The sequence below is a fragment of the Plecotus auritus genome (assembly GCF_963455305.1).
Source record: "Plecotus auritus genome assembly, chromosome: 7".
NCBI classification, from domain to species: domain Eukaryota; kingdom Metazoa; phylum Chordata; class Mammalia; order Chiroptera; family Vespertilionidae; genus Plecotus; species Plecotus auritus.
Window position 1 is genome coordinate 120,365,561 of NC_137774.1, and position 24,884 is coordinate 120,390,444.

A 24,884-nucleotide genomic window follows, 5' to 3' on the forward strand; every position below is an offset into this window, starting at 1 on the left:
ATAACAGAGTGAGACAGAAAGATAAGTGGACCGTAGAGGGGGCTGCAAGTAAACACCCTCCCCGCCCCCCCAAAAAAAGGGCAAAATTTAAATCTGTATTTTAAGTTTCAAAGAGCAGACTTTAGATGACAGAAATAAAAATATGGGGGATAAACTTCAGAAACTCTCCCAGAACGCAAAGGTAAAGGTCAAAGAGAGAAAACTGTAAGGCAGTTTTGCAATGCAAACGCTTGAGATTGGATTAGAGTTAATGCCTATGAGAATGTATTTGTCTGTTTATTCAATCATTATGAATTTGCTAGGTCCTTCTCAGAGATAGAGGAATTATAAAACCAGTTATTTTCTCCTGGTTGCAACTTCCCAAAGTCCTCTTCCTTTTTTTTCTTGCACCTCCAAATGAAATGCAGCAGAATAATAAAGGGAGAAGAAAAACCACCAAGAAGTACCCTGAGCATAGAAAGCAAATTTTCAAACTGACTTTATTTCAAAGGCCTAGGTCTGTCCTTGGAAGTCCAACCAATATGTTTACATATGTTGAGGACAATGAGATATTTAACCTTGGGAATGCATGCTAGTTTGAAAATGGATTACCAAAACCCAAAATACGTTTCCTAATCTTACCTCTTGTTCAGCAGAGCAGTAGTAAGAAAAATATTTGGGAGAACGAATCAGTTTCGGGAAATCCTTCTCTTGTAATCTTGAGAAGCAACCGCAGTGGGAGGCAGGGTAGATAACAATTCCAGATTGTTCACGGTTTCATAATTGTGAATACAAAGGCTAAAATAATGCCTAATGCAGGATGACTTCCTTGAACTGTCTCCAAGGCCACAGCATCTCCTCAATACTTATTTTCACATAACATACAGAATTAGAGGCTCTTTGCCCACCAAGTCATCCCACCCAAGGTCTGTCCGCCCCGGTAAGTAGGCCTGGGCAGAATTTGGTGAGATGATAAACAATCTTCCACCTCAGACTATATGAATCTCTACAGTGCTTTACTCTATGGGAGCAGGGACAAGCCTCTACCCTCTCCTTGCTTCTATTGGCTAGCACAGAGCAGAACAGACCCACACGTCCACGCTCCAACACAAGTACAGGAGCTGTAAATCTGAATTTCTCATGTGTTATGAAACAATGTTGGAACTGTTTGAATCGGTTGATAAAGAGAAGAAAAATTGCTTCCTCCTTTTCTTGAGGTAGAAGTTCATTTAGTCTGCCTCCTCTGACAGAAATCTCGAATTCTCCCCTGGCTGCATCTGTAACAGGGCTCCTTATCAGTTTTGCCAAGCCCTTTATAAAAACGGAAACAAGGCACTTTATAGTCCAGATATTATAAAAAATAAGTCCCAACACTATGTTATCAGTCACGCACACCCAACAATGCATGCACGCTCCAGATGTAACACGTAAGCATCCACATAATGATAACATAATTGGGGAGAAATAGCCCATAAAAACTAGACTACTAACCACTTGACTGTATTCAAAACCATTTTCTTTTTTGTACAAATAGTTTAATCTTGAATAATATTAATAGAGAATAACATCTAAAAATATTACATCTTTATTTGGAGAATAAAGAAACACTACAGTTTTCAAATAGAAAATTATTTGATAGTCCTGGCCAGTGTGGCTCAGTTGGTTGGAGCACTGTTCCATTGCACCAGAAGGTTGCCAGTTTGATTCCCGATCAGGGCATATACCTAACCTAGGTTATGGGTTTGATCCCTGGTCGGGGCACATACGGGAGGCAACCAATTGATGAATCTCCCTCACATGCAAGTTCCAGTTTCTCTCTCTTTCTCTTTTCCTTCCTCTCCCTCTTCCTTCCTTTATAAAATCAATTTTTTTTTTTAAAAAAAAGAACATTATTTGATAGAAAACTTATCTAGGAATATATTTTAAGAGTAAGATTGATAAGGGAACTGAATAATAGTATATAGATTTTCATGCTTCTAAAGAGGAAAAATGTGTTTTTCATATGAACACTCAGTTTTTAATAATTTAACCAAGAAGCATATAAAAAGCTTAATAAAATTTTACTTTTTCTCTTTCAAAAAACATTTGCCTTCCATGGTTACAAAAATGTACTGCAAATTTTCTTAGTAAGAAATAATCTAAATTATATTCTCACTAGAGGCCTGGTGCACAAAATTCATGCACGGGAGGGTGTGTCCCTCAGCCCAGCCTGCATCCTCTGCAATCTGGGACCCCTCAAGGGATGTCCCGGTAGTATCGGGCCTAAACGGGCAGTCAGACATCCTTATCACAATCCAGGACTGCTGGCTCCCAACTGCTCACCTGCCTGCCTTCCTGATTGCCCCTAACCACTTCTGCCTGCCAGCCTGATCACCCACTAACCCAGCCGTGGGCAAACTACGGCCCGCGGGCCAGATCCAGCCCATTCGGCTGTTCTATCTGGCCCACAGAGCCGAAAGAGCGGAGGGTTCTCTTGCTCTCCACTCCGCTCCTTTACTTTGAATTTATATTAGTTCACACAAACACTCCATCCATGCTTTTGTTCCGGCCCTCCGGTCCAGTTTAAGAACCCATTGTGGCCCTTGAGTCAAAAAGTTTACCCACCCCTGCCAGCCTGATTGATGCCTAACTGCTCCCCTGCCAGTCAGATTGCCCCTAACTGCCCTCCCGTGCAGGCCTGGTCACCCCTAACTGTCCTCCCCTGCAGGCCTGGTCCCCCCCAACTGTCCTCCCCTGCAGGCCTGGTCACCCCTAACTGCCCTCCCCTGAAGGCCTGGTCACCCCTAACTGCCCTCCCCTGCAGGCTTGATCATCCCCAACTGCCCTCCCTTGCAGGCCTGGTCCCTCCCAACTGCCCTCCCCTGCTGGCCTGATCGCCCACAACTGCCCTCCCTTGCAGGCCTGGTCCCTCCCAACTGCCCTCCCCTGCTGGCCATCTTGTGGTGGCCATCTTGTATCTACATGGGGACAGCCATCTTTGACCACATGGGGGCAGCCATCTTGTGTGTTGGAGTGATGGTCAATTGCATATTACTCTTTTATTAGATAGGATAGAGGCCTGGTGCACGGGTGGGGGCCGGCTGGTTTGCCCTGAAGGGTGTCCCGGATCAGGGTGGGGGTTCCCTTGGGATGTGGGGCAGCCTGGGCGAGGGGCCTGTGGTGGTTTGCAGGCCAGCCACGACCCCCAGTGACCCAAGCAGAGGCCCTGGTATCTGGGATTTATTTATCTTCCATAATTGAAACTTTGTAGCCTTGAGCGGAGGCCAGGGCAGGCCAGGGCAGGCAGGAAGCCTGGCTTCCTCCATTGCCAGGGGCAACCCAAGCCTCCTGCTTGCTCCAGATCCATGGCCACTGCCATATTTGTTGGGTTAATTTGCATACTCACTCCTGATTGCCTGGTGGGCGTGGCTTGTGAGTGTAGCAGAGGCATGGTCAATTTGCATATTTCTCTTTTGTTAGATAGGATGGGTAGTAGAAAGCAAAGGAGTAAACCTTAGTGCATATAATTCCTGGCTGGTTCTAGCCATTATGTCCTCCAGACATATGGAATATATTGAGTATTTCAAAAGTGCAGAAAATAAACAGAAAGCGGGGTGAACTTTCTATAAACATGTTGATAAAATAGAGAAAAATAAAAAGATCACTTCATGCTGTTCTAACTTTGCACATCGTCTTCAGGAGCTATTTAGCAAGTTGGAATGAAACAATCTCTATTGAATGAAGATGAGTCTACCTATTGAGATTTAAAAGGTAAAAAGCAGCAAAAGGAAGGCAAGTCCAGTCGCTTTTGAAGGACAGCACTTTCACATGACCTTCCCCTGGAGAAGCAGGCCAGTGTTGCCGGTGCACACAATGGTGCATCGTTCACTGAAAGGAGAAACTCACAGGCTCACAGAAAACCCAACTCAAAGTGGGGAGGTTTGGTTTTAGCATTTCCACAGAATCACTCCAAATAAAAATAGCTCTTTCTCTCTTCCTTTTGTTTAGGAACTTGAATGACTGGTTAATCCAGGCCATCACTGTCCTCCTTTCACTGTGCACTCCAATTTTAAAAGGATTTCCTCATGTAGAATCTAAAGAACAATATAAACAAACAAAATGGAAACAGACTCAGATACAGAGAACCGACTGATGGTTGCAGAGGGGAGGGGAGTGGGGGCTGCGTGAAAAAGGTGAAAGGATTGAGAAGTACAGATTGGCAGTTACCAAACAGTCACTGGGATGTGAAGTACAGCATAGGGAATATAGTCAATGATATTGTATTGATTATGTATGGTGCCAGGCGGGCACTTGAAATATCGGGGGATCACTTTGTAAAATATATATAATTGTCTAACCACTATGCTGTACACCTGAAACTAATGCAAAATAATATTGAATGTAAACTATAACTGAAAAATAAAATAAAATATAAAATAAAAAGATTTCCTTTTCTGCTGCAGCATTTGGTTTCCCCTTCTCAATCTGCCATGTTCACAACAGAACATTTAAGATTCACCAATTCCTATGGGAAAAATACCCTAAATAATTTAGTTCTTTTTCTAGAAATTTTTTTCTCCAGGAGCATTTTACTTTATTGTTAAGTCTCATATGAGGATATTTCCCCCCACTGCTTTTCAGAGAGAATGAAGGGAGGGAGGGAAGGAGGGAGGGAGAGGGAGAAAGAGAGAGAGAAACATCAATGTGAGAGAGACACATCCACTGGTAGCCTCCCGCACGCACCACAATCAAGAGCGAGGAGCGAACCCGTAACTCAGGTACGTGCCCTTGACTGGGAATCGAACCCGCGACCTTTTGGTGTGTGGGCCAACACTCAAACCAATGAGCAACACAAGCCAGGGCAAGCATTTTATTTTTTAATGATTTCCATTTATATTCTTGAATTAAATTTAGTTAAAACTAAGTTTGCCGATATACTAGTAGGAACTCTTTGCTACCGCATTATTTGTTTCAATGAAGAATTCACAATTTAAAAGCAAGAGAAAATGAAAGCCCATATTGTGGAAATTACCTCATCTGCTCCTTTCTTTTCTCCTGACCTGGAAGGCGATCCACTGTCTTTTTCATAGACATGCTGTAAAAAAAAAATAAATAAATAATGTTTAATAGAGGGAGGTGATACAAGATAATATAATAGTGACTTTCATCCCAAAGGGCTAAATATATAGACTGTCAAGAACAAGGACCCCTTTAATCTTCCTCCTGGGAATGTTGATAATTCTATCCCCAATGATGTGGGTGGCTTTCAAAACTCAAGGGAAACTACAGACATGCATTTGGGGTATAGAAAGTCAGTCTGTAATTAACCAGACACAGATCTGATGGTGATGCTAAGGTGGCATCTCATCTCTTACAAAATGCCAAATTGCCAGTGTGGGAGACGTCTGGTTCCTGAGGGAGATGAGATGTCTGAGGGTCATGCTGAGGGTAAAGCCATACCTAAGCCTCCGTCAGCATGGACAAGAGGGAGGACCAGATCTTCCCAGTCAGCCATCACTTCGATGGCTCTTGGAATTCCCTACGGCTCTTCTAAGCATTCACCAGTTCAGAGAGATAAACCCTGAAGTGGCAAGACCACACCTGCAACTTCCACTCACTATGGCTTTGTAATATCCAGAAACAGAATTATTTTTCTCACTAGAACACTGGGGATGAATGCAAGTTTTGTATGTGGTACATAAAAGCTTCAAGTAGCTTACAGGCTCATTTGTTTTGATGCTACGGTAAAATAAGCTATAAAGTTTATTGATTTTTTTGAAAACTGAACATTGCATAATCCTGACAAGAGAGTACAAAGAATTATTTCATTTTTTTGCACATTGTGGGATATTCAAAAAAGTGGGAAAAGGAAGCCTAAATAATTTTTTTTAAAAAAAGCTCATCATTGGGTTCAATCACAATTATCTTCAGTTCAACCAAAATATAAAATTCTATTACATTCCCTAGAGCAGAATCATAACCTGATATGTAGGTAATTGAAATTAGTCAGATTAATAAGAGTTGAAATAGTAATAATAATTATATCATTCTTTATTATTTACAAGGCACTTTCAGATACATTCTTATTTGACAATAAAAGTGGCTCATATGATTTTGCGGATAAAATACTAAGAATGAGAGTCAATTGCTGTGTTTTTCACAAGGACAGACACCTAACAAATGGGAAAACTTTACAAAGCAAGTCTTGTGACTTAAAATCTGTTGTTTGTCATTATACAAACAGCAAGATAGAATACTATTCCCTTTAATCATATCAACAGATATTTTAGTAAAATTTAAAAAAAAAAAAAAAAAAGGCCAAGGAATGCCCAACACATGGGCATTTTTGTATGAAAGACTATGAAGAAATCACTTTCATGACTGGAAAGTTCTCCCCCATAGGACAAGCTCTCACGAATTTGTGTGTGGGATCCGCAGAAAAGCAGGCAGCGGCTGCACTGGCCCGTGAATGAAGCCCTCTACACAGGCCTCGTTTTACGCATGGGTCCCAGTCAGGAGTCTGCTTGTCCACAGTTGAGAGCAACCAGTGCTGAGTAGTTAATAAATCTTGGGGGAAAACGCCATTTAAAAGCCCATATGCACCAGAGCAAGGTGGGAATTGGTAAGTTTTAGAATATTTGGTGAGCAAAAGATTCCTAAAGACCAAACTAGGGGGAAGAATTCTGCGACACTTGGAGACAGAATTTGAGAGGGACAGATCTGCAGTGATAGAGATTTACTCAGTCTGTCTCCTCCCAGAACTGGTCATTTAGAGCCATGATATCACATTCATTTATAATCTCCAATTCCATATCATTGTCAGATTAGATATAGGTAATAACACAACAGTATCCACTGTTTTACTGAACAGACTGTCTAGGATGTCTCATTTACTTGCCAGGAGGTATTATTATTCCATTTTACAAATAAAGAGGCAGCCCTAACCAGTTTGGCTCAGTGGATATAGCGTCGGCCTGAGGACTGAAGGGTCCCAGGTTTGGTTCCGGTCAAGGGCATGTACCTTGGTTACGGGCACATCCCCAGTAGGGGGTGTGCAGGAGGCAGCTGATGGATGTTTCTCTCTCATTGATGTTTTAACTCTCTACCCCTCTCCTTTCCTCTCTGTAAAAATCAATAAAATATATTTAAAAAGAAAAAACAAATAAAGAGCAGTTTGCACTAGTCAGTGCAAGGTTCCATGTTCTCCACAAGGTCTCAATCTGCTTTCTACTCATGTAGCAAATATATGTTATGACTTATTATCCCACAGTAAATGTACAGCTTTTCTCTCTATTGGTATTCAGATTATTTTTCTTCAGAAAATTTTAAAAAGTTGTTTCAAAGTTGCAGTTCTCCAGATTAAGCAACAATATCAGTTACATGCTTTCATTGAAATGCTCAAAATTATTCAAAATAATGGTTCTAAATAATAGTCTGGAATATATATATATATATGTATATATATATATATATATAACAAATATTTTTAAATGTTGTTATAATGACAACTTATAAATAAAACTTATGGATTTTAAGAATTGGCATTTTGTCATTTCAAAAGAAATATTTGCTCTCAATAGGAAGCTTTTTTATAATATTCAAAAGCATAATGACAAATAAAAATCACAAAAACAAGTGGCAAAAATTTTAGGAACTGTATGTATTGTATTTTCCCATTTTCTACTTTTTTAACCTGGCTTTTTGTTATAAAACTAGAGGCCCAGTGCATGGATTCATGCACATTGAAAGGAAATTAATCAGAAGAAATATTTTAAAATCACTATTTGCCCTTTCCCTATAATAGAAGTGTCAACCAAATTAACGATCGACAATGACAGATCGAAACACACATGTGCGGCTGGAACCAGCCAGAGCTTTATATGTATCGCACATGCATGAGTCAACTTAGCCTTGTATATATCCTATTAATAAAAGATCAATATGGGAATTGACCATCACTCTGCGATGCCCACAGCCAATCAGGAGGGAATATGCAAATTAGTGGGACAAAGATGGTAGTGGCCATGGAGACAGCTGGAGTGGGCGGGAGGCTTGAGTCGCCACCAGCAATGGAGGAGGCCAAGCTTCCCGTCTGCCTGGGTCAGCCGCCAAAAGAGAGGCCTGTGGGCAGCAGCCACAGAGCAGGCCAGAGCAAGCAGGAGGTTTGGGTCGCCATCGGAGATGGAGGAAGCCACGCTTCCTGCCCGCCCTGGCCGGCCACTGAAGGAGGGGCCATGGAGCCAGCCTTGGTGTGCAGGAGGCTTGGGTCGCCTGGGCTGGCCGCCAAGGGAGGGGCTTGTAAACGGCCCTCAGCCCCTCACCCAGGCTGGCCATGCCACCATAGGGGTGAGGGTCCCCGCTCGGGAGCATGGCCAGCCTGAAAATGGCCCTCAGCCCCTTACCCAGGCTGGCCACGCCCCCATGGGGTGAGGGTCCCTGCTGGGAAGCATGGCCAGCCTGCAAACAGCCATCAGCCCCTCACTGAGGCTGGCCAGACACCCCAGCAGGGACCCCCACCCTGAAGCGGGTATGGCCAGCCTGAAAACAGCCCTCAGCCCCTCACCCAGGTTAGCCACACACACCCCTAGCAGGGACCCTCACCCCATGGGGGCATGGCTGGCCTGAAAACTGCCCCAGCCCCTCACCCAGGCCAGCACCATCCCCAGTGGGGACTCCCACCCCAATGGGGGCATGGCTAGCCTGCAAACCACCACAGGCCCCTCGCCAAGGCTGCTCTGCCCCCAAGGGAACCCCCACTCTGATCCAGGACACCCTTCAAGGCAAACCAGCCGGCCCCCACCCGTGCACCAGGCCTCTATCTATACTAATAAAAGGGTAATATGCTAATTAGACTGGGAGACCTTCCAGGAGACCTTCCGGACGTTCTTCTGGACAAAGCCATGGTGGCAGGGCCGAGGTAGAGGTGGTTAGGGGCCAAGAGGGGTGGGCAGTTGTGGGTGATCAGGCCGGTAGGGGGGGGCAGTTGGGGGTGACCAGGCCAGCAGGGGGGGCCAGTTGGGGGCGAGCAGGCTGGTGGGGGGGCAGTTGGGGGAGGGCAGGAGGGGACGAACAGGCCAGTAGGGGGGGCAGTTGGGGGCGAGCAGACTGGCAGGGGGCAGTGGGGATGATCAGGCTGGTGGGGGGGGCAGTTGGGGGTGAGCAGGCTGGCAGGGGGGAAGTTGGGGGCAAGCAGGCCGGCATGCAGAGTGGTTAGGGGCAATCAGGCAGGCAGGCAGGTGAGCGGTTAGGAGCCAGTAGTCCCGGATTGCAAGAGGGATGTCCGACTGCTGGTAGTTGGACATCCCCCAAGGGGTCCCAGATTGGAGAGGGTGTAGGCCAGGCTGAGGTACACTCCCCTCCCCGCCCCCTGTGCACAAATTTCATGCACCAGGCCACTAGTAGAGAATAAACTTGCTTAATTAGACTTGTTTTCTGATTTAGCTAAACTTTTTCCAGCCCAGTGAAGCACTCCAACTTCTCTTTCAGATAATTGTCAGCAACACAGCAATAAATATCAACATGAAGCAGATTATTATTATAGATCATGTAGAAAGAACAAAGGGTAAAATATTTAACTGCAGCAGTGTTTGACTATATTCTGTGCAGTGAGAAAACCTGAAGTCATTTTCAAGGTCCACCATTTCTTACTACTTTTCAGTCAGGTCAAGTTTCTAAACTTCCTAAATCTCCATTTTCCGGCTAATGAAAAGAAAATAGGATTATACTGAGTCTCCTATCTACCTACTCCAGGACTTCTGTGAGGATCAAATAAGATGAGGCATGGGAAAATGCCTCACAGACATTTGGTTAAACTGTAAAATGTTTGCACCTGGCTATAAAGCAAGTCATGTTCCTGGGCTGAAGAAACTCCAAGGAGGCTAGTCACTAGGGAGAGGAAGCCATGCATTGCTATGTGATGCCATTGCCTGGAGCCCACAGCAACTGTTTCCAGGATGGGCTGGGCTGTGGGCCACATTTTGCGCCATGGGGTCTCAGCAGCATTGGCTGCGATTTGGTGGGGTGTTGCTCTGGGGTGGTGGTGGGGGCCTGTGTCCTACTTGGGAAGAGCTAAATGTTACTTTGTTGGCGCCAGGTCTGCAGTGACGTTTCTTTGTAAATGGCCAGTGCGCGTCACATCAGCATTGAGCATCTGCCCCCAGGTGGTCAGTGCATGTTATAGTGACCAGTCGGACGGTCGGAGGGACTTAGCACATTAGCCTTTTATATATATAGATTTTGGTAACATACAAAAGGTTGAAAGAATACACTAAATGCCAATATTCCCACCACTTAGATTCAACAACTATTAGCACAGAGCTATGTATCTATGTATCTATGTATCTATCATATATTATAGATATATATTTCACCATGCCTCTCCTTAAATTGAGGACTTTTCCCATATTACTCCACCATCATCACTTTAAGAGATTAACAAGTATTATTAATGCCATTCAATTTCCAGTACATAGCAACTTTCTGAATGAACCATTGCCCTGACCCTTTTCTGGGGCTCATTCAACACTCAGCATTCAATTAATGACATAAAATCAATTATATCTTTTTACTGAGAGAGTGTCAAAGTGCCTAATGTTTTAATTCACAGAATAATTGAGCACTTTTGACATAATTGAGATGGTGAAATGAAATATTTAGGAAATATGTCAAATTTTATACAGTTTAGGAATCTGCAGGAAGACTTTCTAAGAACCAAGAGAGAGAACTTTGCTGCTACTACGTGAGGCTGGTGAGATGGGGAGAGGTGATGAGCATTAAAAGGGAAGGAGAGAGAGGTCAGGGAAGAGAATCGAACCACAAACCCGATAAATCCAAGCAGTTTTCCCTGAGGAAAAAGAAACTAACATGTGCTAAGCATCTACTAAAAAGAATAGAGGATCTGTTTATTCTTAGGTATCTTAATTTTTTTTGTTGCAATGGTAAATGGGATTATTTTTTTTAGTTTTTCTTTCTGTGAGCTCATTATTGGTGTATAAAAATGCCAAAGATTTCTGAGTGTTAATTTTGTATCATGCTACATTGCCAAATTCATTTATTAAATCCAGTAGTCTTTTTATGGAGTCTTTAGGGTTTTCTATGTACAATATCATGTTATCTATAAATAATGACCATTTTATTTCTTCTTTTCAACTTTGGATAGCTTTTATTTCTTTTTCTTGTCTGATTGCTATGGCTAGCACTTCCAATACTATGTAGAATAGGAACAGTGAAAGTGGGCATGGTTGTCTTGTTCTGTTCTTAGGGGAAATGGTTTTAGTATTTGCCTATTGAGTATTAGGTAGGCTATAGGTTTGTCTTAAAGGCTTTTATTATGTTAAGGTATGGTTCCTTTATTCTCACTTTGCTGAGACTTTTTTATCAAAAAAGGGTGTTGAATTTTGTCAAATGCTTTTTCTGCATCAATTGATATGATCATGTGGTTTTTGTCTTTCAATTTGTTTATGTGAAGTATCACATTTACTGATTTGCAGATATTGTACCATCCTTGCATCCCCGGAAGAAATCCCACTTGGTCATGGTGTGTGATCTTTTTAATGTTAAGGAGGTAAAAGACCTGTATGCAGAAAACTACAGAACATTGAAAAAAGAGATAGAGGAAGATATAAACAAGTGGAAGAATATACCGTGTTCATGGATTGGTAGAATCAACATCATTAAAATGTCTATACTGCCCAAAGCAATCTATAGATTCAATCCAATCCCATTAAAATACCAAGGGAATATTTCACAGAGCTAGAACAAACTCTTTAAAAATTTATATGGAATAAAAAAAGACCCTGAATAGCCATAGCAATTCTGAGAAAGAAGAACAAAGTTGAAGGGATTACAATAGCAGACATCACGCTATATTACAAAGCCACTGTTCAGTCCAATGCTCTGAAATGAAAATCACCACCAAAAAAAAAGGCAAAACAAAACCCTTCAGTTCTCAAATCTGCCTGGTACTGGCACAAGAACAAACATATAGACCAATCGAAGGGAACAGAGAACCCAGAAATCAACCCAAGCCATTATAGTCAATTAATATTTGACAGAGGAGGCTAGAGCATTCAATGGAGTCAAAACAGTCTCTTTAATAAGTGGTGCTGGGAAATTTGGTCAGATACATGCAAAAAAATGAAACTTATACCATACACAAAAATAAACTCAAAATGGATAAAGCACTTAAACGTAAGATGGGAAATCATAAAAATCTCTGAAGAGTCCATAGGCAGCAAAATATCAGACATATGTCGTAGCAATATCTTTACCAATACAGATCCTAGGACAATGGAAACTAAGGAGAAAATAAACAAATGCAACTACATCAAAATAAAAAGCTTCTGCACAGCAAAAGAAACCATCAACAAAACAAGAAAACCCACTGCATGGGAGAACGTATTTGCCAATGTTATCTCCGGTAAGGGTTTAATTTCCAAAATTTAGAGGGAACTTATACAACTTAACAAAAGGAAGATAAACAATCCAATCAAACAATGGGCAAAGGACCTAAATAGACATTTTTTGAAAGTCGACATTTAGAAGGCCAAGAGACATATGAAAACATGCTCAAAGTCACTAATCATCCAAGAGATGCAAATCAAAACTACAATGAGGTACCATCTCACACCTATCAGAATGGCTATCATCCACAAATCAACAAACGGCAAGTGCTGGCGAGGATGCGGAGAAAAAGGAACCCTTGTGCACTGCTGGTGGGAATGCAGACTGGTGCACCCACTGTGGAAAATAGTATGAAGTTTCCTCAAAAAATTAAAAATGGAGCTCCCATTTGACCCAGTAATCCCACTTCTAAGAATATATCCCAAGAAACCAGAAACACCAATCAGAAAGGATATATGCACCCCTATGTTTATAGCAGCACAATTCACCATAGCTAGGATTTGGAAACAACCTAAGTGCCCAACAGCAGATGAGTGGATTAAAAAACTGTGGTACATCTGCACAATGGAATACTATGCTGCTGTAAAAAGAAAGAAGTCTTACCATTTGCAACAGCATGGATGGACCTGAGAGCATTATGCTAAGCAAAATAGCCAGTCAGAGAAAGATAAATATCACATGATCTCACTCATGTGTGGAATATAATGAACAACATAAACTGATGAACAAAAATAGATCCAGAGACACAGAAGCATCAAATAGACCATCAAATCTCAGAGGGAAGGCAGGAGAGGGAGGAGGAGGGGTGGTAAGAGATCAACCAAAGGACTTGTATCCACGCATATGAGCATAACCAATGGGCACAGACAATAGGGGGGTGGGGGCATGTACTGGGAGGTGGGAGCAGGCAGGGAAAGGTCAATGAGAGAAAGAGGAGACATATGTAAAATTTCCAACAATAAAGTATTAAAATAAATAAATAAATAAATAAAATGGGGGAAAAGTAGAGGATCTGAAAGGTGAGGTCTTCCCTGGTCACACCACATGTCAGGTTTACAGTCTATGGCCAGAGGCTGGGTTACGCTGCATCTAGTTAAAAGCTAGCTGAGATCTTGAGATTCACATCCAGAAAGTCTCAATCCAGCCCTAGCTGTGTTGCTAAGTGGTTAGAGCATAGGTCCCCAGACCGTAGGATCACGGGTTCAATTCAGGTCAAGAGCATGTACCTCAGTTGCCGGTTGGGCTGCATGCGGGAGGCAACCAATCGATGTGTCTCTCTCACCTCGATGTTTCTCTCTGTTGCTTCCCCTCCCTTCTGAAAGGGTTAATCAAGGAACAGAGCTAACGCAGCAGGGGCTAACAAAAGAAAGCTCCTTCTGCGAGCCTCAGCCTTGCACAAACATGCTCCCCTTGAGTGGTTATTTTACAGAAATTCCTGAAGACCATAATTCTTGCACAGCCCCCCGGAGGAAGGACGTCTGGCACCAGCAGAAGGACAAAAGGGCAAGACTGTAAAACTACGACCGGGTCACGGTCCTGATACGTGTGTCAAGCCGAAGGCCCATCTGCAGCTCTCCCTGAGCACATAAAAAGCCTGCTCCCTCCCCATTTGCCACTGGTTTCTTTCTCGAAATCAGTCCACGTGCACCCAGGTGCCATGAATAAATATCATTTTGATTACACTGAGGCTTGAGTCCATTCTGTGTGACCCTGGTCCAACCCCAAACCTTTCACCTTCCACTCTCTCTAAAATTCAATGGAAAAAATATCCTCAGGTGAGGATTAACAAAAAACAATCTCAATCCAATGCTCTGAAATGAAAATCACCTCCAAAAAAAAAAAAAGGCAAAACAAAACACTTCTTTTGTAAGACTAGTTTGTTTTATAAAATCAGTCAGACACACAATACTTGTACATTCATCCTGTAGAAGCAGCTGGAGGTGAGGCCAAAGAAAGGGAGAGCAGGAGGCCAGCCCTAAAGCAAGGAACATTTCACTGGGAAGGCCAGGCCCCCGAAGACAGGAGCTCAGACGCAGGGAAACAAATCAAATGAAGGGCTTTCCTTTCCTCCCTCAAAAAGGAATAATTTTCCAAACGATTTCCAGCCCCTGACATCACCACGTATTTGGGAAGTACAGTTGCCTTTGTCCTCATTCTAGGAGACAGCAGTTATATGCTAAAATCTTCTACCCTAGCAAACCAAACCCTGAACCTGTCAGGAAATAACGAGAGCCAGGAGCAGTAAGACTGGAGCCCCTGCTCCCACCCAGTTGAGGACCTTCCAGCATTTGGGCACCCTCCCTATTGTTACCCAGATGCACCATGACACAGACACAGACAAGGGCATACCTTGCACAGAATAAGACACAATCAACAAACTTCTACACATGTGAACGAGGGGAGAAGGCAGAAACAAATGAGCTTTTCCAAGTCCAAGGCCAGCTGTGAAAGAGCACCCAACACTGAAATGTCTTTGCTTTACTAAAAAAATAAATAAAGATACAGTTTCTTTTAGGGGGTGACAAAAACATTCTAAAGTTAAATTGAGCCCTGACCGGTTTGGCTCAGTGGAGAGAGCGTCGGCCTGCAGACTGAAAGGTCCCAGGTTCGATTCGGGTCAAGGGCATGTACCTGGGTTGCGGGCACATCCCCAGAAGGAGGTGTGCAGGAGGCAGCTGATCGATGTTTCTCTCTCATCGATGTTTCTAGCTCTCTATCCCTCTCCTCTCCCTTCCTCTCTGTAAAAAAATCAATAAAATATTAAAAATAAAATTAAATTAAATTGAGGCGATGGTTGTACCACCCTATGAGTACATTAAAAAATATTAAATTGTATGTTTTTTAATGGGTGAATTTATGGTTTGTAAATTATATTTTTTAAGTTGTTTTAAAAAAACCATAAAAGTTATTTGAAAATTTTCCGTCTTCAACTTGGAGACAAGGCCACAGAGATCAGTATTTGCATGTCCAGCGCCCACTGTACCAAAACCGTGAAGCAATAAAATGTTATCTTGGTGCCCTCTGGACTTCCCAGTGCACAGAGCTCAGCTCTCGCTGCACCACCACTGCACCTACTGAGGAAGGCTTGTCTCAGGGCCTCCTAAGGTCAGAAAGCCTTCAGTCAGCAGGGGGTCCCACCCTCAGAGAGGGCCCAAGGACCTGGGGCACATTTGGAAACACTCACACCGGAGCCTGGGACTTGGAGCTAGTTTGCTCAGGGTGGGGCCTGGACATGAATATAGTTTCTAAAATTCCTAATATGCAGCTAGGATTGGAAACCACTGGTTTTGCAGGGAGATTTGTGGCACCATGACTGGAAGTGGAGGTTTCTGCTCCTCAAATCACCCACTGAGTCAGCCTCTATGGGGGCTTGTCCTGGTCAGGCAGGCTGGGGCAGCTCTGGGCCTCCTGGGTGAGCGCTGGTGGCTCAGGGCCTGTGTTCACACCAGCGCTTCCTGACTAACTCTGAGCCTTGCCCTATGCATGGCACATCATATCTTCATGTCGGCACATAAGTCTCTATTTTCTTAGTAAAGCAAACTAATTAGCACTTTATTGTAGACTCTCTTGCTCACTGATTACTTCATAAATGTATATTTTGCCTTCCTAACCACATGGTAAATTCTATTCTTTTTTTTCCCATGGTGGGGGTATGACAACTAAATCTTGATTGAATGAATACTTTCCACAAACCTCTTTCCACAAATCGCTAAATGTTCCCTGTGAAGCACTTTTGCTCTTTTCAGGTCCACAAACTAGATGAAAGAACAAAAAGCTAATATATATATATACATATTGAAGACACTGTGCAAATTTGATATTTCCTGCCAAATCCCTTCGAATCCATTCTTCTGTATATTTCGCTTGCTAAAACAGGATTGCTCAGCAAACAAGGAGGACCAAGATGTAACGCTGGTTTTGCTTTAACACAGTCTCCCTAGTGCAGTTCTGGGCCGCCCTGAGCCTGCCCTGTTGGTGTAGCAGGGATGTTTGCTGGCTCCCAAGATGGATGGCCTCAGGCTGGGTTTGGCCAGTGGGAGGCACCAGCAAGGGACTGGAGGTGGTGGGTGGGCAGTATTTCCCCTCCTCTCTGCCTCTGGCAGCCTCTGCAGCAGGGTCTCCTGAAGGACAAGCCAATGGTGGTTCCAGCTTCTGCAGGGTGATCCAGCTCTTCCCTTTGTCTTTCCAGCCTAGGAATTGTAGCAGTTTCCTGCAATTTCTAATCTCTGGGTTGCCTCACCCACCCCAGTTGGCTTCCCAGCCTCTTCTATAACCTGTGTAACCAATTCCCTGCATTCCATTCCCTGACAAACTCTAATAGGACAGAAAAAGTATGGAAGTAAAGGCTATGTGACCTTGGGCAAATAATTTAACCTTCGTGTGTGTGTGTGTGTGTGTGTGTGTGTGTGCGCGCGCGCGTGCGTGTTTTCCTTTGTAAAATGGAGCTAATGGTACCTACCCCCAGGGATATTTATGGGATATTTATGAAATTGGCTGAATTAATGAGAAACCTGGCCCATTGCCTGGCTCATTTTAAGAATACTACAATAAAAGCTATTCCACTCCCTTCTTTTTCTCTGGCACTAATCTGATTGTGGCGAATTATGAGGCAGTAAAATGAATATGAGATGCAAGCAAAAGTTTAAGTCTATAAATATTAGAACAGAGATTTTATTTTTTGCTTTTTATAAGAACAAAGAAACTAGGTTCATCTGATAAGTTTATGTTTATGACTTTGTCTATATCATGACTGTGTATTATATTAATCTCACATTTCCATATTATATCTAAGAAAATGAAGTACACAGGGTAAAGAGAATTCATTTTCCAAACAACCTATACTGATTCCCACACTTTAAAATACTTTGGAAGGGTGTGTGTGTGTGTGTGTGTGTTGGTGAGGCTGGAAGCTGGATAGATAAAGCAAGATTGGCATAATGTTACAATGTTGATAATTATTGAAGTCAGGTGATTGGCACATGAGGAATTCATTATGTTATTTTCTCTTCTTCTGTGATAAAAATTTTTGAAAAATTTGGAGTCCTCTTATCTCAATACTATGTATTTCCCTACTCGCCCATTTTACTTTAATTAAAAAACCCCAAACGCATTGAGAATGCTAATGTAAGAGGTATATTTACGTTTAAAAAATCAGTGAGTAGAGAAAGTAAAAAAAAAAAAAAGGTATATTAAAAAAAGCAACATCAGTAAAAAGACAGATAAAAATAAAGTAAAAAGGAATTCTAGAGCAAAGAAATACAATAACTAAAATGAAAAATTCACTAGAGGAATTTTCAAAGGAAGATTTGAGGAGTCAGAAGAAATATAATAATAGCCTATAGATAGGACAATTGAAATTATTGAATCTGAGGTACAGAAAGAAAAATGATTAAAGAAAAGTGAACAGAACTTAATGGATCTTTGGTAGGAGTCTCAGAAGGAGAGCAGAGAAAAAGAGGCAGTAGATTAAAGAATAATGGCCTAAAACTTCCCATATTTGATGAAAGATATGAATATAAACAAGAAACTCAACAAACTTCAATTAGGATGAACTCAAATAAATCCACATTACAATCAAACTGTTGAAAGACAAAGACAATATTGAAAGCAGCAAGAAAAAATTGACTGTCACATACAAGGCATATTCAATAAGATTGCAAACCTTACAAGTCAGAAGGCAGTGGGCCAAGTATTGGTGAGCATGTGAAGAAGTTGGACCCTCTGTGTACTGGTGGTAGGAATGTAAAATAGTACAACCACTTTGAAAAACAGTAAGGTGGTTCCTTTAAAAATGGCTAAAATGGAAGCAACCTACGTGTTCATTCTCAGATGAATGAATAAACAAAATGTCATATATATGAATACCATCTTAAATGTCCTTACAATAAAATAAAAAAAGGAAAATGGTAAAGAACATAGATACTAAATACAATTCTATATATTTGAATTCATGTTTGTAAAACAAATTGGGATGTATTGTTTAATGGGTATAGAGTCTCAATATTTTCAAGGTAAGAGTTCTGGAGATAGATGGTGGTGATGGCTTCATAAGACTATGAATATACTTCATTTCACTGAACTTTACACTTAAAAATGGCTAAAATTGTAAATTCTATGTTATGTGTATTTTACCACAATTAAAAACAAAAATAAAAAACCTCAAGGAAAAGATAGAATAGAAATGTGCTGCTTAGAGAAGTCTTGTATTCCACTGAAACAACCTACTCAGAATTATCTACTCATTCACCTAAGAATCTCAAATGACCACCCACTTTTACACCCCCAGCAAGCTATATCATTCTTTAAAAAGCACTTGTAGAATATAATTAACTTTTTGGGAAGTGTCAAAACTGATTAAAGAACACTATCATGAGATAGCACTCTTAGTTTAAAAGTCTTATCTGCAATGGGAAGCAAAGTAACTCATAAATTGCCAAACTAAAGATTAAAGTGTCTGACCTTCATTCTCTCTTCACCTAAAGACTGTGCCCTTTTTGCAGACACTATAATTTGCATTCCTACTCCTAAGCATCACTGCAGCCAAGTGGTCTGTCCAGCCATGGAAGGCTTGTGACAGACACTCTTCCCAGGCTGGCTGCAAGGATGGGCCTCCCAAATGACTGGGCTCCTTGATCATGCTGCCACGGGGCCCACGGGTCTAATTAGGCTAAGGAACACCTTTAATTAACATGGACTAATCAAGTCAACTTAGGACTCAGGAATGTAATTACTGGTGTAAACCAAATTTACTCTTCATCATTATGATGCTCATCAGATGTTCTTCAACTCTAACTTTATACATAATTCTTCAGAAGATCAATGATATTGATGTTATTCAATGTGAAAATATACACTGCAATGTTTAAGGGAATGTGGCATTCCTTTAAACAAACACATCACAGACATGTCTTTTAATTAATTATATTTGCCTAAATTTTTAAAGTTAGGCCAGTCACAATTTTTTTCAATATTTAAAGAATCCCACTAAAGATATTTGCTATAAGACTTACCAAAAGCCATGCTATTATATATCAATATATTATACATATATAAGTATATATTATGATATATACAAACATGCATACATATCATATATGTATATATGTTATAAATTGGCTCCATGGACCTTTAGGGGATTTATTGGTGGGTTTTTTGGTGTATAAGTATATATTCTTTTGTGGAAAAATGGCCCTTAACTTGCATTTAATTCTTAAATGGTCTTTGATCACCCCCTCACAATCACCATAACTGGTTAGGAGCCTAAGCTGTACTGTCCACCTTTTTAGCCATTAGTCACTCATGCCTACTGAGCACTTGAAATGTGGCAAGTGTGAACTGGATTTTGAAGAATTAATATGAAAAAGAAGATATAAAATAAATGATTTATACAGTGATTACATGTTAAAATAGTGTTTGAGATATAGTGAGCTAAATAAAATATGTTATTAACTTTATCTGTTTCTTTTGTTTATGTGGCTACTGGAAAATTTAAAATGACATATGTGGCTCACTATATTTCTACTGGACAGCGCTGGTTTAGGAAAAGTCCAAGTTTGGCCACAGGCATATTACTGACTTTAGGACCTTCCTACTAGCAAACAATTTCTATAATACTATAGTTCCAAAATTGGATTCTAATAGAGGTTTTAACAAAAATGTCACCCTATTCTTAAAAGTAAGAATTAAAAGCATAGATTTAAACTACTTTCCTCCAAATGTTCCCCCATAATTTCCTTTAGAGAATCACCAGTTTGGAAGGATTCTGATATCAGCTCTGAACCACTGACATCCATATTTGCAGACTTCATTTTGATAACCTCAGGACAATAATGACTCAAAGCAAACTTTTAAAAGCCCAGAATACATAATGGGAAACAGTCATGAAGAAATATCTCAAGGGAAACTGGAATTCCCAGTATTAAAAGTATATAGCCATGGTACTTTGATTCATGAATCTAACAAGTCCCTTATGTGGTGCCTGTTATCACCCCCATTTTATAGATATGGAAACAGGTTCAAAAAAGTTGACTCATTGCCCATTGAGAACAAGAACCCTGTCCTGTTTTCCACTGTGTACCTGGAAGCTAGCACTTTGCCTGACACATAGATGTTCAGTATATGGTCACTGGCTAGTAAGAGACGGTTTACTAATTCCAACACAAGATTGCTTTCTAAACAGGGTCTGATTACAACACCATTGCCTTTTTTTAAAAAAAAACACAATATTGCATGCTGGTAGAGACTGGTATACATAACTAATGTAATCTAATGTTAAATCGCCTCCTAGTTCCTACACATTACAAAAATGCCAGCTTGACTGGATATCACACCTAATCGGTTGGCCTGGCATTCAAAACACTAAACAAATGGAACATCTTTGTCCCTCATCCAAAGTAATAAAGTACAGAGCAGCGCTACCTCCCACCTTCCCCACAAGCGTCTTAACCACACTCAGTTGCTTCTGCTCCTTGGAGTTTGGGGTTTTCTCCACGCCTCCATCCCAGCTGCCTCTCCTTTGCTTTGGAGAATGCACGGCCAACAACATGCCTCAGTTTTAAGCTTTGCTCATGGGTTAAAAACAAACACTAGATATTAGTTCTCAAGAGCTGAGTCCGAGTTCATCCAGGAATCCCCGTCCTGGGGCGGAATTCCTCCAGCAAAAATTCCTGTTTCATTCAACTTCTGAGCATGAGCTGAGGCCGGTGCATCTGCTCACACAGACTTGCACGTCCGGGCGCGCTCCCACATACCACTGCAGGGTGAGTCTGGGCCTCTCCCGGAGCCTAGCCTGAAGATATGAGAGGAGGTCTCACCCGGCCTCCACCCCTTCCCCGCCAAACCCGGACAATACCTCGTCCGCACGCCCAGAAAGGCAAAGCGAACACAATCCCGTCCCTTCCCGGTCCTGCCCAGGGGCGTTCGCTTCTATTTACCGTCTTGTACCACCAGCTTGCGAATGCCATGGTGATAACCGGTTTGCTCTGAGCAACACGACGCAGGACCCAGCGAGAACTCGGGGTGCGGTGCTGAAGGCGCTGGGCTCCACTCCACCTGCCCAGGGCCGGGCTGGCACAGAACTCAGCGAGTCCCGCAGCTGCCAGGGGGGCGGGCACCTGGGCTGGGCCTGACACAGGCCCCGCCCCAAACGGGCTGGCCCCGCCCCCATCTGGCTCCGGGCTGGTAGGCAGAGGTGTTATTCCTCCCGGCAGCCACGCCCTGCAGCCCAGTCTTTACGCGGAAGACCCGAGCCAGCTGTGCAGTTGAACGACCCCACCCACCCTGGGGCGGAGGGGGGGGTCCCGAATGAACGTTGGTCCCTTTCATCCTCATATCATTTCACTCGCGTCTCACCACCCAACTTTTCCCGACGTGGGACACCCCCGATCCGGTCGCGCCACGCCCAGCGCACTTAGCCCAGGCCCGGGAATCCCTGGCCACCTCCCGCCACCTGCCCTGCCCGCGGCGGGCACAGAGTCCTTCCCAGAACGGGAGGCGGCGCACGGGGTGGCAAGCCAGGCAGGCTACGCCCAGTGGAGGCGGCCCGCGGCTTCTGGGCTGGGGTCCTCCCAGTGCACGGCCCTGCGGCTCGGACGGGAGCGCCACTCACCTCCTGGGTGCGGCGGGCCGCTGCAGCGCGCCGGGGCCGCGGGGAGGCGGCGGGCTTCTGGCCCGACTGGGACATGGCGAGGCGGCAACGAGCGCTGCCTCCGGGAGGGCGCAGCGGAGACTGGAAGGGAGGCTGCCTGGGGCGGGGAGGGGCCGGCGGGCGCGCCCGTGAGGCGGCTTTTCCGACCCAGCCCCGAGCCCGTGCAGGGGCTGCCCCAAGCCCCGCTGGGCCCTCCCCTTCCTGCCCGCTGCGGGTTGTAGCGGTCCGGGCCTGAAACTTAACACTATCGGTCCCGTCTTCACTCAGTGACCCTCGCCCCCGCACCCCCTGGCCTGCCCGGTTCCCTGCGGGTCACAGAGAGGAGGGCAGGAGGTCCGAGGTTCCTTCTTAGACTTGGGCAGACTTGTGCAGTTGTGCCATGGGAGAGCGGGGACCCGGGTGTGGCCGTCTACTTCTGGACTCTTCTCCCTTAGAATCTCGAGAAATAGACACCTTTTCTGCAGTCTGCCCTGACTTAGCTAGAATTTACCAACCCAAATCTGGTCCGGGACCGTCCGGATGGGAAAGCGGATCACAAAAACAAATCGGTCTGTTTGTGAATGTGCGTGCGCGAGCGCCTGCATATGTTTTCTGTCATTTAGTTTTTTGGGGGGTTTTTTTTGTTTTTGTTTTTTTGTGTTTTTTTTCAGTGGGGGAGTGGTGTTGCAATTTGGAAAATGTAGTAAGGTTTTTTGGGAGGAAGCTGCCAAGTCCCGATCCAAATAGAACAACAGTCCCAAGTTGAAACCCTTAAAGCCTTTCCGGAGCCTGGCGGGTTTTCTTTCTGAGGCTGATTGCTTTTGTCTTTGGCTCATCTTACACAGCACTTCCTGGTTTGGGGGTGGAAGTGAAATGTTATAAGCCCGACTAGAAAACGCTCGTCCGCAGAGACTGTCAGCCTGCGGTTGCTGCCTGTTTGTGATCAGACCCGACCATAAAACCTGTTGCCCTTTAATGGCATTGACACTTTGTGCCTCAGGGTCACCACAGCGTTGTGTTTTAGGCAGGTTGAAGAGAGAGAGGCCAGATTATTGGGAAAGATTTGTCAGGCTATAGGGATTTGGGCAGCATGGACTTCTTGCTTTTTCTCATTTTTAGGGATTCTGATTCCCCTTTACTCAAGAGACTGGCTAGCCTCATTCTTAATTGGGGGAGGACGGAGGGATGATTTAAATGCATTTCCTCTTAAGGTGTTCTCCTTACTGTCTAGGTATGTAGCATTTCCAACAAGCAAGCTACAGTGTTGGAATTTATACATAAAAGGAATTTGTACATAAAAAAAGAAACAACTTGGATATGGGGTCTATGATTGTCATTTCAAGAAAAAGTGATTGATGGCATCAGTTACATGCATAGTTGGGGAAAGTGTCATAAGCCTGAAAAAAATGCTTTTCTGATTGTGACCAAACGAAGGCAGTAATTTAAGTGAGCAGTAAAACTGTAGGGGTGAGGTGAGAGGCAGCCCCACCTCGGGCCCAGGAGCTGGAACCATTTCCTAACTCAGGAGCCTAGAGGCCCTAGATTTGGGTGTTAGATCCCAGAGAACATGAATCTGGAAGAACGGTTCTCATTAAAGTTTGAGATGTCTTCTAAGGGAATATTTGAAATGGAATTTAAACCAATTAGGTTTATATTTCCTGAAAGGCTTCCATGTATATCACTGTGAAAGGAATTGTAGAGGGAGTGATATAAAGATTTAGCCCTGGCTGGCTTGCGCAGTGGTTAGAGCATCTGCCCATGGACTGAAGGGTTGTGGGTTCCATTCCAGTCAAGGGCAGGTACCCTGGAAAAAATATCCTTAGATGAGGATTAACAACAACAACAAAAAAGATAATAAAGATTTAAATACACATTTTCTGCCCTCTAGCGATTTGCACTTTAGCTGAAGCCATGTGGCATTTATAACATGTGATCACTTGGGTGTCATTGAGAGACACACAATGTGTGAATAGTACAAATGTGTTTTAGGAGTTGGGGGTTCTGTGGATTTTTGTGATTATAGGAAGAGAAAGGAGGCTTGAGTGGGCTGGCTCGCTGGCGGGATGTGGACTGAAAAAGAAAGGGTTGAAGCAGTTCAGGAAATAAAAAGTGCCCATCCACCTGGCTGAAGTTGCTAGTCCAAGTTCAGGAGCAATCCATTCATCCATTTATCAACTTACTTATTAAGCAGCTACACTGTGCTCATGAGATAGTTGATACCAAAATCTGGAAGAGATAGTTGGAACTCATATAAGCAGAACACTTGCAGGCTAAACAGTGCATTGATTTGATGACTGTGAGTAAAGAAAAATTTTTAGAAAGTTGAAGAAGAGGGGGATGGTCTCAATTTCTCTTGCAGTCAGTGAGGAATTCGAAACTTTAATACCAGAACCAGCAGTTGAGTATCTTTGGGAAGCTCCTTTTAAATATATATATGGCAACCTTTGCTACATTTTTATTTGCATATATTATAAGAATTTAATCCTTGTATTCACTCAGTAACAGGATACCTACTGTGTGTCAGGCTCTGTGGAGGAACCAGGGACCTCCTACACTCAAGGACATCACAGTCCAGAAGGAAAGACAAACGAATAAATCCACAAGCAAGTGACCGCAGGTGAGGACTACGGCCAGGAGCGGTATTTCAAGTGTGCTGTAGGGTCCTAGGAGGGGCTTTTCGTGCTGACCTAGGGGCGGGTGAGCATAGGGGCAGCTTCTTCCCCCCAGGTTTGACTTGAGTGAGTTGAAATCCCCTCCAAGTAAGCTCCACGTTTTACCTCTTCCTCTTCATCCCTGTAATTGTTGGGAACTTATCACTTCTCATCCGGAAGCATATAAAATGAGAAAAAGACAGGATGGAATCCAGAGAAGAAGGCAGTGGAGCCCAAGATAGAGCTTC

The 24,884-nt window shown here is 43.2% G+C and overlaps 1 protein-coding gene across 8 annotated transcripts in view; it reads right to left on the reverse strand.

Annotated features, from left to right (window-relative positions):
- Positions 1 to 22,565, reverse strand: part of CAST (calpastatin) — a 119,857-nt gene extending 97,292 nt beyond the window's left edge. For 2 of the 8 annotated variants that reach the window (XM_080682330.1, XM_080682329.1), the window contains exons 1-2: positions 21,968 to 22,565; positions 4,991 to 5,053 (exon numbers count right to left, since the gene is read on the reverse strand). In XM_080682330.1, coding sequence (XP_080538456.1) covers positions 4,991 to 5,053; positions 21,968 to 22,042 — 138 coding nt within the window. In that variant the 5' untranslated portion in view covers positions 22,043 to 22,565. Of the gene's footprint in view, positions 1 to 4,990; positions 5,054 to 21,293; positions 21,462 to 21,967 lie in introns of those variants that run through there. The other 6 variants (XM_080682326.1, XM_080682322.1, XM_080682331.1 and 3 more) reach the window with 4 other exon arrangements.
- Positions 22,566 to 24,884: the final 2,319 nt, after the last annotated feature.